This window comes from Fopius arisanus, unplaced genomic scaffold, assembly GCF_000806365.1.
Source record: "Fopius arisanus strain USDA-PBARC FA_bdor unplaced genomic scaffold, ASM80636v1 scaffold00083, whole genome shotgun sequence".
NCBI classification, from domain to species: Eukaryota; Metazoa; Arthropoda; class Insecta; order Hymenoptera; family Braconidae; genus Fopius; species Fopius arisanus.
This window is the reverse complement of record NW_011887822.1, coordinates 247,413-266,580: the sequence shown is the minus strand read 5'-3', so window position 1 is coordinate 266,580 and position 19,168 is coordinate 247,413. Positions and strand designations below refer to the sequence as shown.

Genomic DNA, 19,168 nt, shown 5'->3' with positions numbered 1-19,168 from the left:
AAGTGCCGTCAATTTATGGATTCAGTTTAATTATATTTTGGGGGTTTATTTTAATGATATTTCATGTTTTTATATCATTTTTTAACTGCACATTAGTTCTAGATAATCTGTTAAAAAATGTTCATTATTGGAATTTCCATTGCGAAACTTTTAATTATCAATTTTATCTATTTATTGGCCGTAAATTTATGGATTGCTTTCAATTATATTCAATGCCTTTTTAATTGTTAGGGATATTATTGATAAGGAGGACGAGAATTATAAAAAAATAGAATCCTTCTCACAAAAATAAAAATAAAAATTTCAAGATAATACCTGAAGATTGATTAAATTCTTCCGAATAAATGACTGAAGAATAAATAATTGCCACATTTATCTCCTCAGGTTGTGTGAAAAAAATGGCAGAAGACTTTTCCAAATTTTTAGATAAATAAATATCTTTTCGCGTACAAAAATAGTGACATTTGCCTGGAAGCTTGAGATGCTCTCCAAAACTGCATTCAAATCCCAGGAAAATCCACTTACATTCTTCCTCTTTTTTTCTCGTCATTCTAATCCTCCCCCTTGATGCAACTTCATCCCCAGAATTTTACATCCCCTCTAGCCTCAACCAATGGAAGTGTAAGTACGAGAAAAAAAAGTCGACGCGGTGAGAAACTTCATAAAGGGATGCGCTTGGAGGTGTTACTGACGGGAAACGAATAAAAAGAATAAAAAAGAAAACTCAATCTCTTGTGAATATTTCAAACATACTTAAGCTTGCCTACATTTTTTATTCTCAATTCTCAGGTTATATCGGCGGGAATACGACGTGCCGAAGAGGGTGGAAAGAATGAAAGTCCGAAGAGAAAAATTGGAGGAGCAAGCGAATTTTTTGTTTCCTTTCTTTCGTCATTGGGATGGAAATAAAATTTTTATGTTTACGGCTGGCCGAAGGGGGAGCTCTTCCACTTTATTCCGGGAATCTAAATTTTTTTCGGGTTGAGGAAGAGTTTAATAAACTCCTTTTATTGAATTTGCGGTGTTTGAAATGATTTAACTTTAAAAATATTATTATTGAAATTCTATTAACATATCTATCAACAATTTTTTCTACTGATTGCGTTTTTTTATCGCAGAGAACAAATCACTCTTTCGTTACAGTTTTAAAAATTTTTATTTAAACTGAAAATAAGTTGAAAAATTCTCTTTTATTAAAAGAATATGAACTAACTAATTATTATTCAATTACGGTGTGCCGATTTTGAATTATTATTGCATAATATCATCTTATGGGCTCAAATCAAATAATTTCGCAAATCATTTATTTAAATCCTCAAAATTTGTAACTCAAATCCAGTAACTTATTGGTCACTTGATTTTCGGGTGAGTTTCCCTTAAATTGAGTGAAGAAACACTTGTTTGAAGGGACAGAAGTTGAAGGTGAATATTTTCAAAGAATTCTATCTTCTGTGTTTGTTCAGTAAAAACTCACGAAAGCGGAGAGCGAGAAGGGAAATAATACAAGATGGAGATTGGAGGATGGGGTAGTTCTCAAATCGTTCATAACTTTCTGGGTTTTACAACGATTTCTATACTGGGTCGCACGTTCTATAGAAGTCATACCGTGACAAAACGCGGGGGCGTGCCTTGAAAACTTGAATTACAACTCCTTTTTGATATTTTTTTACTCGGCTGCGTCCAGAACTAAAGAAAAGATCTTGTAACATAACTCAAACTACCGGCGAATTTTTTGCAATTTATTCTTGAATTTTTAATGTGCATCGGAAAATTCAATCCATTTTCCTCTTTCGATCCTTGAAAATATTGAAATATCATAAATAATTCGAGAATTTAAATATAAAGAGCTAATCATGTATAATTAAATTTTAAATACTTAAATAACAATTCTCAAACTCAGAATTCAAAAGATAATGCATTAATTAATTTAATTTGCAAAAGTAATTTCCAATAATCCAATAAAAAAAATTGTTAATTAAAAAATGCCGTGGTGAATATGTTAAATATTTATTCCCAAAAACTGATTAACAACTGCTGCCAATTAACAATCAATTTCTCAGGTTTTCCCTATTTTTCCCTAGACACTATTAATTTTTTAATTAATTCCAAATACATTAATTAATATTATTTATTTGCACATTAATTTTTGTTTGACCGGTTTAGTTTTTCCATGACCAATTGATTACCTACAACTAATGACAAACGGATCCAACGAAAATTAGATGGGGTTGATAGTAGTAATGGTAAACTAGTAGTCAGCCTCACTTAACGCACACTGGAGTAAAGCACTTCACACCATCAATTTTGCTGGGTTAAAAGCTCACCATAGGCTCGTCATTGCCAGTGGTTGTTTGATGAGTTTACCACTACAGTTTCACGACATCGCTTTACCAAACCGCGATTGAATCAGGGGAAACGTTTGTGGGGAGCGTTTAATCGGTTTAACGCCATCCCAAATAAAGCATTCACAAGTTTCAGTTTTATGGTGAAACAATGGGGACATGCGCCAAAGAATTCTGTAGATAGACTATAAAACACGTGTCTAACGGATCGTGTACCTGAAACTCCCATTTTCAATCGATCACTAAACAATTTAAATTTCCACACCATAGGTTCTAAACTATTATCGATAGATCGTATATACAACAATGAGAGTATCTTCCAAGCTTTTCATCAAAATGAAAAAGGCGCGAATTTCAAAAATCACGTTTTTACGTTTTTCCTTGAATTTCTATGTATTTTCATTTTTTCCTTATTTCTATTCAAAAAAATTGAATTTTTTCTTTGAAGAGAGGAAAAAAGAATTTTTAAGTATCTTAAAAAATATTTTCCCCGAGGAATGACTTATGGGTGAATAAAATCGAAAAACTGATCATTTGTCTTAGAGACTGGCTTTTATTATTATTAACAAAAAAAAAAATAATGTATAAAATGTATTTGGTATATTACATTTTTCGCCGGAATATATTTTCATACATGCAGATGATATAGACGTGCATATATACTGTTAACTAAGCGTCCATTATTTATTGAAAATGTTTATTAATTGATTTGGAGAGATAAAATAATAAAATAACACATGTCGACACATCAGAAGAAATAATCAAAAATAGAATAGAAATAGAATCCTCAACAATATTCATAAAATATTTGATATACAGTATTACTGATCGAGATATATTCTAATATAATTGATATATTTTCCTGGGTGCATTGAAGATGCTGAAGGGAAGTCTTCTAGGATCTTTTTTTTCACTGGTTCAATTTTTTTCTGTACTTTGCAGTTGCTCCGGTGTGTAAAGAGGACAGAATAGTCGTTGTTGGGGCATCAAGGGGTGAATCGTTGAATATCAGCTGCAGAGTGGAGGCGGATCCCCCGGTGAGAAACTTCCGGTGGAAGTTCAACAACAGCGGGGAGACTCTTGAGGTGTCACCAAGGAGATTCACAATACCAAGACCAGGTGACACCAATGGTGTTAGCGTGCTTAAGTACACACCGGCCAGTGAGCTAGATTATGGAACGCTATCCTGCTGGGCAGACAACGAGGTTGGAGAACAGCCGAAGCCCTGTCTATTCCAGATCGTAGCAGCTGGTAACTATTTTCAGATATTTTACTTCCAGCCTCACCATCTTCTCCATCCGCTCCATCCTCTTCATCCTCTCCACCCTCTCCATCCTCTGTATTCTCTCCATCCTCTCCACCCTCTCCATCTCCTCCATCCTCTCCATCCTCTCCATCCTCTCCAAGGTAATCACTCAAAAAAAAATCTGTACCGAAGATTCCAAAGACTTCAACGGACTTCAAGGAATTTCAGGGAATTATTTTTGAATTTGAATTTGGCGGTTCACGTTGACCAATGAGGAATTAGTCCTACGCGTTTCGAGATATTTCGACTCGGGCGGACTTCATTTTTGTGTCTCCACATTCATAATAAAAATAATAAAGAATAATAAGAAACACGGAATGCTATTTTAAATCGTCGTGCGGAATTCATGAATTTCTCCTCAAAATTTCGATGGATTTCAACGGATTTCATGGGATTTCACAGGATTTCATTGGAATTCCAGATTTTATAATATCTCAAAAGATTTCATAGGACTTCATAAGATTTCAATAGCAACTGCACACTCGATTTTGAGATTGATTATCCCTCAGGACTAGAGACGTATCAGGATAAATAACCAGATAATTATTCCGCAATTTGTTAATAATCTTTCGATATATTTAACAACAAAATAATGCCCTAAATCCACGCAATGACGCTCAATAAATAAATGATCAACTCACGTAGGCGGTATTATAAAATAAAAATTGGAAATATTTCTTTATCAAAATTAAACTAATTACTTTCAATTACATACAAAGTAATTGATTATTCTAAAAAAAATACGTGACCCCTTTGAAAATCATCACAAAAAAAACTCCGAATTCTACAATATCGAAAATATAAAATAACAAAGTGTTTGTTTATGTCCCATGGACTGCGAAATTATCTCGATAATGAGAAATTCTTGGAAAGAGTACTACTATACTTTATCCCTTTAATGATTTGGGTATAAAAAAATGCATTGACCCTAAAATAATAAAAACAAACGCTCGTTAACCTAGTGAATGTAGAAAAATTTCCACGTCGTCATGGACATTGAAATAAAATGGCCCATACCATTTCAACAGATTCCTCACGCATTCCAGGGTGGAGGTGCACTTACATAATCACCAATACCATCAGTTCCTGGGCGGGAACCCACCAGGAATATTAAACAAGCTTTCATACCTCCATCAAAAAAATCCCGCATCCGGGCATTCCATGCATGAGATTTTATAATCTCACATTTTACCCAAATTGAAGGGAAAATGGGAAAAACAATTATGTTAATTAGAGAGGGGTACTAATCAAACTGAAAAGAGAATTTTCCGGGAATGGGGAACGATTTTCCTACCGTTTTCCTTGCGGGGATATTTTTTTAATGACTGGAAATATCGGGAAATATTTTCTGATAGATCACGAAATAATTATCATCATATTATATTAATTCGATATAATTTTTCATCTCCGATTTTTATTGTTTACTATTTTCCCTTCATGATGTAATTATTACAATACAATATAATCCCTTAATTTCAGATAAAAATCTACGAGGAAAAATAATAGAAAACCGTGAAAAATTATTTTAAAAAAGAACTTAACGATTTATCGAAATAAATGCAAAATAATTATCGTCTAAATTTTAATTGCTTTATAATGACAGAAAATTAATTTCGGTTATGATGAAATATTCCAGGAAATGAGAACGTAATTATGCAACAGATTCCACTAATTAGAGTTGAAAAACTAATTTAATAACGAAGGCTGTATTTGGACGATTTTTTTTGTTGCAGGAAAACCTTTTCCAGTGCGCAATTGCACTCTCGCAAATCAAACATACACAAGTGTCGAGGTGAAATGCGTTCCTGGATATGACGGGGGATTACCTCAGAGGTTTGTCCTCGAGGTTTATCACGGGGATTTTGATTTTTTGGAGAGTCTCGAGCCAAAGTGGAATGTTTCCAGTGATGAGCCTTTCTTCGCACTTTCGGGATTGGAAGCCTCAGTGGATGCGGGTGTCCACGTCGCTGTTTATGCAATTAATGCCAAGGGTAGGAGTCAACCTGTCGTCCTGAGTGAAGTCACTTTTCGAGACGCCGAAAAAAGAACTGGTTAGTTCATACAATTCTTTATTTAATTATCCGATAGAATTCTTTTTAAAAAGGAATCAACAGCGAAAAATTCATTTTTATTTCAAATTTCAATAAAAATCTCTACAAATTTTATAAAAAACGAACAGCTTGATCGAAACTATCATTTCTACCGATTTCATCCGTTCTATTTTTTCAAATGGACTTAACGGAATTGATCCTCTCATAAATACGACACTGAACACTAATTATACTCCTCAATCAGTCCTTACTCATTTTTCCGATAGAAATCCAACGAAAAGATTTAATTTGGAGTATTCTGTAGAGAAGATTTCGAGAAATCGATATTTTTAATCGTCTTACAAGATTTATAACGTGCAAAAGTGAATTTTTTATCAAAAAATAGATAAATAAAAATATCTCTGAACTTCCCAATGGATCGGTATACATTATTTATCAAATCTTGATAAACGACTTCGAGCCGATTATTTGAAAAAAAAAACAAGACAAATCGGACAGGTAGTTTTTGAGATATGGAAAAAACAAGTTTTATATAAAATGTGGAAAATCTTTTAAAATTAATAATTCGATTTCGCTGAGTTTTAATTCCAAACTCTTTTATTATGCATGGATCTCTTGCGATCCAGTTATATATTTATAATATATATATATATAGATGCGTCATCATGAGGAATATTAATAGAGAATGGAATCTGTCAAACGGTTAAGAAGATATCGGCAGAAACCGATTTTTTGAAAAATTTCTATATCTCCGGAACCGCTCAACGGATCAAGCAGAATTTTGGCTCAAAATTTCACTAATGAAAGGACCAATAAACATTAAAAATATCCGAGCCATTACGTCTACCGTTCTTGATTTATAGGGTCCTAAACATGCGCACGCATATAACCATTTAAAAGAATTAATTTCTTAACATCTCATGAGACTTCTAGTGATTTCCAATGAAATTCAGCAAATGGAAGAATTCCATTCTGGAGCAAAAACCTGAATCTCACTCGAATACTCAGGATTTTTCGCAATGGCATTCCGATTTTTGGAGTATCACTGGAACAATTTCTCTCAGTCGAACAAATTGTAATTTTGACTGCGCAATTCTCGCAGAGGTACCTTGGAATATACTCACCATGGGAGAACCTCTGTGCAACATTTTTATTACTTCTCAAGCCCTCGGCCAACTTTTTTAACCACCGGGCAAAAAGTGGTACAACAAAAGTATGCAGAGAACCCCCAGAAAAACTCGATTTAACGTGTTTGTTAGTGCTACATCCACGGTTATACGGAAAGTTGAAAGCACACGAGTAGAAATCCCGTGTAAAACAGCCAACCAAGTAAATAAAAGTCGACGTCCAGATAAAGGTGAATGTTGGGAGTAAAAAAGTTCCCCTAACGAGCAGAGAACTCGATTAATTTTATCAATTAGCGGATTACCTTCTTATTATCACAATAATAATTTATTTTGGAAGCAATTGTCGGAATTATTCACCACAGAATCATTTGCAATAGCTCAGTGATCCCTCACGCTTGAGGGATAATTAATAATTAATTAGTGCGTGATTATCTGGAGTGAGATATTGTAATAAAGACGATTTAGGATTGAATTTCAGCTAATCCTGTATTGTGGAAAGCATAAATAAATCTGGGGCAGATAAAGGCGAGTGTTGGAAACTTCTGGCTTTCGAGTTTCGGTATGAAACAGATGGTTGAAGCCATTGGAACCCATGGAGATGTCTGGAGGGGTTGGTAAGCAAGACGGATCACCCAGTACTATCGCTAATGCTCTATGGAGGTATAACATTTGGGACCAACCCTCGAGACAAAACCCCAGCCATCAACCTGCCTCCAACACCCTGACACACATTTTCACCGAACGGAATTTCAAATTCTACCCTTTTCAGTTTATTTTCATTTTTTTTTACGGTAAACCCTATTTTCCATATTTTTTTCATTGTAAAAGATCGATTTTAGTTGGACAGTTTCATGTTTCGATTTGTGAATCGATACTTCACATTTTTTACCTCAGCACAACCAATTTTCTATTGGAAAACTGGAAGATTACGTTTTTTGGAAAATTTCCGTGGGTATATGAAAGTTTTTCGTCGATTAGTCAAAAAAAAATTTCATTCGAGGGGAGGAGGGAATTCGAAGGGTTCAGATTTGGTTCAGTGTTCTCTGGAATGAGTTCGAAGATGTTGATATCGGCGTAGTGTTGGCTGAATGTTGGCCCAAGGCAAATGTAAGGTTCATACAGGGTCGGCGCAACGTTGGCTCACGCTTGAATTAATTAACTGATAAATTGCTGATAAAATTCTATTGAACTCCAAACATTTTCTCAAACTCTGCGAAAACCGAAATAATTGTACCACACATTTTGAAAAATCGATTCGTCCAAAAAACTTCAACTAGAAAAGTTAAAAAAATAATAGAACTACTAATCGGAATTCCTAACGAACGCAGTAGATTGTTTTTTATGAAATTTTTTATTCGTGAACACCTCTAAAATTATATGATAAGGCAAAAAGAGGAGGTGCAGAGAAAGCACGAGGTAAATACGTTATGTCCAATTAAACGACGCAGATGTACCTGGAAAATTGTTTATACCGAACAAAAGGGGAATTAGGGTGACAATGGAGGCGACTCGTGGAAATTACACGAGGAATTCTCCCATTTTTTCAGAAGAATTCAGATAGAGGATGAAAAGAGCGCGAATGACGGTAATTAAGGTCATTTAGGGGATTCATGAGCTGAAACTTTCCGTCGTAACATAATAAAATCCAAAGACAGAATTTTTTAAATAAATAAATCGGTAGGCTGAAGGAATATAATAGACCATTAAAACCCATCCCGAACGCAAAAATTTAATTTTTATTTTAATTTAATTAAATTTAATTAAATTTAATTTTAATTAAATTTAATTTAATTTAAAATTAGCGGTCGATTTTTTCTGTCGTCTATTTCTTCAGGGATTCAAATAAATCTTTTATATAAACGAAAATCAAATAAATCAGGGACGGACTCAGGACTTATCAAATACGGGAGCCCAACGCATTATAAATATCCCTCATACTCTCCTCGAAGAGTTGAAACAAATCAAACAGAAGCGAAAATTCAAACTCCTGGGGAGAGCCAGGACATTCGAGAGTAACCAAAACACCTCTGTAGCTCTAATTCATTGAATCACTATTTATGTCTCATTTTCATCTCACTAAATATTATGTTAAAACTCAGCGATTGAAACTACAGGGAAAATACTCGTTTCCTTGTGTGTATCTCATGCACACGAAATTTATAATTTTACGTTGACGTATCGATCGATAAATTCCATAAAAATAGAAATTAACTTTAAAAAACTGCTGTTATCAGATAAAAAGATATCTTTCCTCCATTTTGATCAGATCAATTGAAATCAGTTATTAAAAAAATATCAAATGCATCAATTAATTACTGAATTTCTTTACCGAATAAAATGCAGTAAATTCCTGTAAAAAATCTAGAAAAATCTGAGGTAATTAGCCCTTAATTCAAAAATAAAGGGTTGTAACCCTTCACTGAAACCCTTGAGCCATTAATTTTTCTGCCGACTTTTGGCTTTCAGTTCTCAGTTGGTATCTGCGCAAAAATTTCCCTCGTAATTTCCATTTTTCGGACTTGAATAAATTGAGATATGCAAAAAAAAAAACTAATTAACTCCCTCGGCACCTCCACTGGAATGGAAAAAAAGGGGAAAAAGTGGGGTTGTATGAGTAGTGTAAAAACGTAAACCCTTGGTGCCCCTAGTCTGTCCCTTTTCTACGACAGAGGAAAATGAGGTAAACAGGAGCTAAGTGAAGTTAACGATGCTACCAACGAAAGAAAGCACTTTCTCTGACGAATGTACGTAGGAGTTGCTAGAAATTACCTCGGGAAAAATAAACACAATTAGGACCTGCATGAGACTTCAAAATTTTCCTGAAGGAAAAAAAAAGAATGAAGACTAATCAATCCTCTTATTCTATCTCAAAATAATTTATTACAAAATTAATAATAAATGGATTAGATGTCCCTGAATAACCATTTAATAACCACTTGTTTAAACAATCTTATAAATATAAAAAATTCCCATTTATCGGTGTTTTCGGTATGTCACACTCTGAAGTGTACGTTTATTAATAATAATCGTAACACTCGATTCATTTATGTATTATTTATAACATGTTTATTTAATTATATATCAAATTTTTCAAATCTATTTATTTAATCAAGATTTATTAATGATAATGCATCGAATTTCACGTGTCACGTTTTCAGAAATATCAAGTATATTTATATATTTATAATTTATATTTATTAATTATTACTATTTTGAGTAACATTTCTGCCGATTTGTTGATCAATAATTTGTAAAAAATTTTCTCCAGTCGATTCATTTTTCAGATTTGGCTCATTCGCTTTCTCAAAGTTTGACAGTTGTGAAGTTTCATCAGACCATTTCAATTGTTTACAAAATAAATTCGTTACTTAGCAACTACCAGGAGAATATCCGAGAAATACCGGAAATAATACCCCCCACCTCCCCCACCAATTATATCAAATGCGTCGTTCCTATTGGTGATAATTCCGACAGGGGAAATAATCAACAAAATTTCTACACCTCCAGCTCATTCCATTCAATATTCCCCCGAAATGAATCTTCCCCCCAAAACAATCTGTCATTCTGGGTCACACCATCCCCATTAATTCCATAAATTCCCCTCGAAAATCAATGCAACCACTTCCCCAATTAAAATTAATTACACCACCACCTCTGCGTGAAAAAAAAAAATATATATCAAGTCCCTGGGAATCCGTAGATCCCTGAGGCATGGCAACACCAACGGCAAGGGGTAGAAACTCCATTGACCCTCTAAGACAGTGCAACCAGGATACAGTGGATTGCACCCCGAATAATTTTGGTAACAGTGCCCTGCGGAAATTCAAATTAGGGATAACGACGTCGTGGAAGGGAATGGACGATAACGGGCGTGAGATAACGGGAGCGACATCGACTGTGGATGGAAGAAAGTGTAGTTTGGAGGGAACGAGAGGGTAAAATCTAGGGGTTGTGTGGGGGATGGAGGGGTTAAACTACTCTAGGCGTGATCCAGCGGTCTTTCATGGAAAGGAGACGACAGGGGAAAGGGGTAAGGGGTGAGGATGGAATATATACGAGGATGCGACTTGCCAGGTTGCAATAATTGAGATAGGGGCCACGAGACCAAAACCCCCACGTATAAGCCTTTCAGTATTCTCACCGACAATCAGCCAACTGTAGATAAGAGGTTATTGCCGAGTGGCATTCGATGGTTAATATTGTATTTACTACACGGTTTATCCTAATTTTCATCGTGTCCACTGAATTTTTTATTTTCAGAGAATTTCGTCGGGGGAATTCCGGAAAATTTATTTTTATTTTTTGAAATATGAAAATGGGAAAGGAAATATTAAATTGTTGTTAAGTTTTTAGTTTGAATGAAGAACTATGTCATTGTTTAATGTAATTTTGATTGTGTTAATGTTAACGGAATTTTCAGTCGATTTTTGGCAATCGTCTGCGAAGTTCTGGAAAATTTGTTTCGGTTTTCATGAGAGCGATATTTTTTAACTCGTGAAAATGAATATTAACTAGTCAATTTTTTAATGAATATTGAGAGTTCTGTTATTATTGAATATGATTGTGATTATATTGATGATAAACAAATAAATTTCAAGAGAATATTTTCAATGAATATTGAATATTTGTTTTTGACGGATTTGTTTTTAAAAAAACGTGAAAAGCCGGAAAATTCATTAGCCCTACAATTGATAGAATTTTACCGAATGGATTGGCGAGTGAAAAAAATCAGCAATTAAATTCCATTTTCAATGACTCATTGTCCTCGTCCCCGAGTAACGCTGAAAATGAAAGAAAAAAATCCTTTCATTCTTAAAACGCTTTTCACATCAAATTCAAATCATAAATCTTGCTTTTAACGTTCACAAGACCGCGTTAAAAAAATTTCACCACTTTAATCCGCGGAGATAATGCACAAAGAGCTGTTGGATCACCTTGAAACTTCTGTTATCATGGGCAACCAGCTGTGGTGGTGGTCTAGATCCTATAGGTTAATGCAGCAAAAACACGGCCATTCTTGTTTTTAAAAAACCCTCTGAACCCGACCAATTTAGTCGATGAATACCGGAAGTGTTATTATGAATATCTTCCCCTGAATTCTTTATTGATTCGCCCTCAGGGACGAGCATCTGAGAAAGTTCTCACAAAGTTCGAGAGAAGATATCGACGTGTCTAATAAAAAATTCCTCCTCAATTTTAATAATTAACTGTTTTTGTGAACCAAACGAATCCAATTAAAATCAAATTTAATCGTTCGTTATGAAGATTGTAATATTATAAATATTAATGTATTATAATTAGTTAAAATATTATTTTTTCCCGCAATTTCAATTTGCAACCGATAAATTTCGTTTTTATGACGAGCTATTCTTAAATTATTAATTATCATTATGTTTAGGAATAAATCCATTAAAGAGATTATTGTAATATTAATATGTATTATCGTATGTCGCGTGCACAATTAAAAAAATTGAATATAGAAACTGATAACAATAGAACTTACGTGGAATATTCAATGTAGGATATCATTATTTATTTAAAAATCAATTTTTTAAATCTCTGAGCGAATTTTTCCGCGGAATTCTACATTTTTAAACACAAAATGTTCTGAAATTTCAGTAAAATTTCAAGCAATGAAAAATTCCAGAATCTGTCACGAAAAATTCACCCTCTAATGATAATGGACTGTGCTATTAATAATGATAATTAATTGAATAAACTTTCAGGATCACAATTAGATTTTCAAGGGTTGAGAGCAATTTTAGGTGCCCTCGTCGATAGCTGGACAAATTTGATAAAAATCATATGAATCATTGAATGTTTGCAATTGGGACTGTCTTTCAAATGATTATTGCATGGGAAATTAATTTTAAACAATCCCCGGGAATAGCCCAGAACAAGGACAAATTCCTTCGACTGCCGTATTTCTAACAACGAGAGAGACAATTTGATTGAGAATTCCCAGGATAGGAAATACGTCCTTCCATCACGTTCGTATGTCGATATCTGTTTTACACTCTGGCTCAACTGCGATTGTTAAGAATTGTATACGACGTGCAACCGAAAATTGGAAGAACTCTAAGTGCATTGAATTTAATTCGATTAGCCACATGAAGGGATTTGGAGCGACATTGATGCAGGTCTCATGTTTGATTTGGGGAAACCAAACAAACTGAAATCAAATTAAACAGGAAAAGAACGAGATATCGAAGACAACTAATCGATTAATTTATCTATTTCTTCATTTCAGATTTTTAACTAAATCAAATAGTTTAATTTTCATACAAAAATCCAATATTAGGTATTCATTTCTATAATTTCTATTTAATCTGATAATTTCACGTGAAAAACGCCATAACTCCAATAAAATGGCGGCAATCGACGGACGTATCTTGATGTTCATTCACTAATTTTCGAAATGAATACACAATATCTCAGCTAAATACTAACGGAAGAGATAAATAACCCCTAAAACCGAATCGTTATAGAAAACCATTACATCTTTTCACCCTTCCATGAATTACGAATTTTAATTCTTTTTTTTTTCATTAATTTTTTGGAACAATTTGCTGTAGTGAAATGCGCAATCGCTGGATGAATCTCCATTTAATTCATCAGATTGTACCACTTGGTTTGAGATTGATGGAAATAACTGGTACAATCCCTGCAATCTGGCCGGATGTTCGACACACATAATATACCGGAATGAGTTACCACCCTTGCGGAAAGGGAAACGAGGGGTTTATCTTTACAGCTAACCAACGACGTCTTCCCCATCCCATAAAACTCGATTAGACTCGCATTACAAATTTTACGAGTTGAGGATAGCTCTGCAAAACCTCTGTGACGTCTTCCTGGTACTTGAACATCGGTATCGAAGGTGTGACGTTGAATGATAATGAAAAGGGCGTCAAGTCCTTGACGGTTGCAGGAAAATTAGAGAGTGATACTGCGCAGCTTTCATTAAGAGACTTCCTTCTGCCAAAGTACGAGAGTACCCCGTGTATGTTCAACGGAAAATTAAGAAAAACATTTAATTAATGAATTTAATTATTTAGCCTCATTAAAGACGGAAATAACTTGTTTCTTCATACTTCCGGTATTTTCTAGTTCAGAAGGAAAACTCGGGATTTACCCAAGTTTTCAGGCAATTCCGTAACCTGATGAACATTAATTAATTATTTGGTGCAATGTTAGATATTGTTATGTATTTGTTATTGTTTTCATCTTCTCTACTAAATTCACATTTACATTAATTTTGTTCAGCCAGATTTGTATTTATTTTTTAAGCAATGGACACTCGATAGATAATAATATAATTGTTTGATTATCATTTTAATTATTCAACGATATTATATTTTTTATTTATAATCGTTTTGTTGATAATAATCAGAGATTATCCTGACCAATTCTTTCTCGATAAACAAATATTATTTATACGATTAAAAACTCGTCAATAATAAAAAATAAATTAATGACAATTAGTTTTTTGGAGTCAAAGGATTTTTCTTGAGAGAAATAAATGGGAAAAGAATTTCTTCTTCTATTACTGCCGCAAAAATCATTGACCCAAAGCCCTGGAGTTGATCAAGACATCTTGGACGGTGTCCTCTACATAAATCCATGTACATAAGGCAGTACATATATACTGGGTATAGTGTAGGTACTTGTTGGAGCAAGTCCCACGTGAATTTAGAGCGGTGGTACCCAGAGCATAAGGACCACAGGCAATAACCACTCGGTGGAGGTTTATGCTGGTGTATCGTGGTTGCACGCCAACAATTTCGTTAATTATCCAACAAAAACACCAGGCCAAGTCTCACGGTATCCAAAGATATAACTGGGATGTTCCCATTTACTTTTTTTTCTATAATCTTTCTCTCTTTTCACGTGATACACTGAACTGCAGAAAAATTCTGATGTATGCGCTTGCATGAAAAATATAATAGAAAAATTTGGCGCTTGCTCCAAGAATTTTTATTTATTCGGTGCAACAATTATTATTATTATTTACGCAAGAGATTTTTCGGGGAATTAAGGGTACTTGGTTAGATTTTTCAATTAAAAAAATCTTCTATGTAAAATAAAAATATTAAATTAATAAGTAAATAGGAAATAAAGCTTTGGAGGTGAATAGGGATTTGGAAAAACTTGGAAAACTATTGGAGATAAGAGATTTGAGGAGATAAGAAGAGGAACAAGTGGGAAATAGTTATTTATTAGGGAGAGTGAGAATTGTTCAGGAGTTGGCATCTCTTTTTCTGGTTGACAGGGCAAGACGCAGGCATGGTTCTGTCTCCCCTGATTGGAATCATCGTGGGAGCTCTCGTCACACTTGTCCTCATAGTTTTTGTTGTCGTCATGAGGGCACGAAGAGACCGGATATCCAAACCACGTCACGAAAAACCTGCTGAACTGAGAGAAATACCGACGCAGCAGTATCCCAACCAAAGCCCCCAGCAAACCGTTGAAACGGATCCAGACGTTATTCCGAACAAGTTTGGTAAGCAAAATCCATTTTTCTGAATTACACGAGTTGATGAATCCATGGGGATTTTTATATTTCTTTATATATTGTACCCAGTCGTAAATAAAAATAAAAAACTCTAAAAACTCTAAATGAAAGTAAAAATAATTTTCAGAGAGTGACATTGAATTTCATTTCGGTCGGACCAAAACAAGGATTTTTCACTTAAAAAATTAAAATGTCTTTTTTATTTGAATTCTAAGTTCTAATTTTCAATGGAATTAAATTTAACTAGGGATTACATTGAGAGAAAAATTTAGTGAAATGTAGGCAATTTATTTGTTTGCACCAAAAATTATTGTTTTTATTAAATTATTTTTAAAACAATCAAAAATGTTTTTGTAGTAATTATTTGATTAATTTCTGACAGATTCTCTCCAATTTACGGTTTCCTAACAAATATGTATTAAAAACAATTAATTATTTAATTCTACGATATTCATTTTTTGTGACTATTGAAATTTTTTGTTGAAAAGTTGAAAAATATTTTTCTAATCTTAATATAGAAAAAAAATGATTACTTGAGGCGGAATAATAGATTCAAATTCGAATTGTTAATAATTCTTAACAACTAAAGTTCCAATTGAACTCCAAAATTTCAACTAGTTGTTTTAAACAAATATATCGAAATCAACATTCAGCACTCGCAATCACACCTGTATCCTCGACTCCTAATTAATTTCATTAGTCACTTTCAAAACACTTTATCTTTAATTTCCATAACTCGATAAATTCTTCAGTTTCACTTGATTTATTTGTCGCGATTGGGAATTGCTCTACTAATAATGATGTTTATCCATCAAATAACTGAATAATTCAATTAGAAACTCAAAATTTATTTAAAATTTGATATTTAATTAAGGAAGATTGGATGACTTGAGTCTGTGCATTGATTTGAATTGAAAAAATGACGATTTATTTTGCAGAAGGTCATCTAGTGGAGGTCAGTCCCCCCAGCTATCCGGTGGGATATCCAAGTGGCCACTGGGTGACACCAGGTCCAACCCCAAGTATTGACGAACTCTGTCACAAGTTCACAGGTCGTCCAACAGAGCTGCGACTCCCTTCAAGAAGTACAATACCGACTCTCTCGAATTCATCAATCACAGGGGTTGTGGTTGGTGCTGGTCAGGGTGTATTCGTTGCCGGGGAATGTTTGGACGGGGAAGCCATCAAAAGGCGGTTAATGGCCAACAGACTCCCCGAGAGCTGCGTCTAAGCCCCAGAAGATTGATAGAAATATATCAATTAGTTAATGAAAAAAAAAAATCAACTCTTCCCAATCAATTCGACGACTTCTCGTCGTTTTTGACGAGTGAAAACGAAAAAATGTGATTCAACTGAAATTCCAAAAAACAAAATTCCTGTAAGAATTCCCTCTGGTGAATTACTCATGCAATTGATTTATTATTTTCATTATTTATTTAATCAAAAGATATGGCAGTTTTTCAATTAGATTTTTACACTTTCTCCTAGGATTTTTTTTTTCAGGAGAAATCTGCGAATGGCATTTTTTTTTCATTGAATGTTTTTGATGAATGTTTTGGAATTGTTTTATTGTCGAGTTTATAGTTGGCCGTTGGGAATCTCATGAGGAAGTTTTTCATACGTGTATAAATCTCGATTATTATTCGAGTCAGGATGACCTGAGGGTGAGTGGTTTGCTCCAGTGAGCCACAATTTCATTCGATACCCCGAAAACCTACCGCAAACCAATTATGTACCCCAGACCCATTCTCAATTCGATTTTTTTTATTTCCACGAAATACGTGATAGGAGAGTTTGGATTTCTCGCACACATCTCGAGGAAAGCGAGGAAGATTGATGGTGGAGGCGCGTTAAACATTGAGAGCGATCGGAGAAATGGTGAGACAGATGGAATGAATTCTCCAAGTGAGAGAGCCGATATTTGGGGTAATTTACTTGAGGTCTTAGAGGTGGGAGTTCTGCGGATTGTCGATACTTCGATTAACTAATGAACATCGAGCCGAGGGTTGAGAGAAGGAATTGGGAGTTGGAGTTACGGAAAGGAGTGAAACGTTATTGAGGAATTAAATGGATTCCCTCGAATTATCTTCTTTATCTCCAAGATAAAGAATTCAGGAAAAATGCCAGAAGTTTTTTTTTCCGAGTGCAGGAATTTTCTACGAGAAATAAAAAACAACATCTAGACGATTTCTCCTGAAGTTCCACAGCTAGAGTTCTTCTCGGGGTATTTTCACGATCGTAAAATGATGAGACACACAAACGTATTACATTTTACCGGAATTACTCCTTCCGAGGTTTCTTCAACTTCCCTTTCCTTTCAGAAGCACCAGATGTCACGGGGCTGAGGTTGGGGATGTATGAGTGACTCGGTGAAGAATAGAGGTAAAATTGTTGGGGCGAAATGAATTTAGGAAGTGCCATGTGACAAAGTGTAAAGAGAAAATGACTTTTCCGTTTTTTGTAAAACCGCATTCCCTCTGGATTTTCCACCGCAACGATTTTTTCTCTCATTCCAGTGGTTCCAGGACTTCAAGAAAAATCTCCGCGAATTTCTGGAAATTTGTTTTTTCAGTATCAGATATTTATCCATTTTTTTAATAACAATTTTCTTATTCTTTTTACCAGTTTTTCAAGTGTTTTCCATTTGTGATGGGACATTTATGTTTTATATTACGAATGTTGAAGGGAATGGGGTCTGGAGTAACCCTAAATGACTCTAAGAGTGATTGGATGATTAGGAAAATGCGACAACGACTGATCGTCGATTTCCGTCGGAGTAAGACCCAACAGTGATAATTCGACGAGTGAAAATTTGTTAGTGATTTAGCTATCATTAGAATACTGTTGTATATAATCGTTACGAGATATTGAATTGAATGAGACAACTCTGAGAAAAGACTTCGACATTTTAATGAAGAAAAACACTCGTTGCATTTTTTAGGCGATCGAAGCGTCAACGTGCGATTTTAAATCGATAATATGAGACGTAAAATTGAGGATTTTGTTTGTAAATAGGATTAAGACTTGTTGACCTCTGACGCCTTCATATCCAACTCCATATCGTCTCGAATCACTTCGTATGTATATAATATATAAAGTTTTAATTGTAATAAACTATTAACTGTCAAACTGCCACTTACGATCTTTCATTTTAATTTTTCCTTTCACAAATTATTAATATAAATGCCATTGATGTTTTAATAAATAAATTTCTGTTGAAACGATTGATAAATTTGAAGAATACTCCATTTTCCCGGAATTCCCAGAAGGAATTGCATCAACTCCCGGCATTCATTAACTTCCGTAATAAAATGTCTCGCGAATTAATCTCTAATTTACGAAATCTTCTCGTAATATGACGGGAATAAATTCCAGTCGACAGTTTGATGTGGATTTCTCGTTTCCCGTTGTTTTCCTATCTCTTCTTTTTTACTCAGTATTTTCTATGCTTGGGAAATAAGGGACGACACTGGGAGATAAGATGAGCCAGACGTTGACGTGTCGTGAGAATCGTTTAAGATGCATCCCCTAAGAGATCTCCAGAGTGCTCTTGCCATGGTGAAGAGAGAAGAAAAAAATGTATAAAACTCGTGAGGAATTCTAATCTCGCAGTGTGGCATTCACCTTGTACTCCTGTCTCGAGAAGTCGTACTTCTCACATCGTCTCTCTTTCGTGTGGGGTTTCTCCGAGCGGGGAATACGTTTTGCGGGTGAAAATAAAATGATAAAAAGAAAATAGGTGGAACATGTGGCAAATATATCTTTTACCATCAGTTACTGTGCTTGGAATATTTATTGGAAATTGGAAATTATATCGGGAAAGCACA

At 34.4% G+C, this 19,168-nt stretch overlaps 1 protein-coding gene across 1 annotated transcript; it reads left to right on the top strand.

The window, feature by feature from the left end:
• Positions 1–1,507: 1,507 nt before the first annotated feature.
• Positions 1,508–16,572, top strand: LOC105270306 (uncharacterized). The gene is made up of 5 exons (XM_011311161.1): positions 1,508–1,526; positions 3,285–3,593; positions 5,382–5,699; positions 15,099–15,329; positions 16,280–16,572. The coding sequence occupies exons 1-5, from the start codon at positions 1,508–1,510 to the stop codon at positions 16,570–16,572; spliced, it is 1,170 nt and encodes a 389-aa protein (XP_011309463.1).
• Positions 16,573–19,168: the final 2,596 nt, after the last annotated feature.

Excerpts from the sequence above, each read along its gene's own strand:
- LOC105270306 (XM_011311161.1), top strand. Across the intron at positions 5,700-15,098 it reads AGACGCCGAAAAAAGAACTG|GGCAAGACGCAGGCATGGTT; the intron begins GTTAGTTCATAC and ends TCTGGTTGACAG. Across the intron at positions 15,330-16,279 it reads CGTTATTCCGAACAAGTTTG|AAGGTCATCTAGTGGAGGTC; the intron begins GTAAGCAAAATC and ends TTTATTTTGCAG.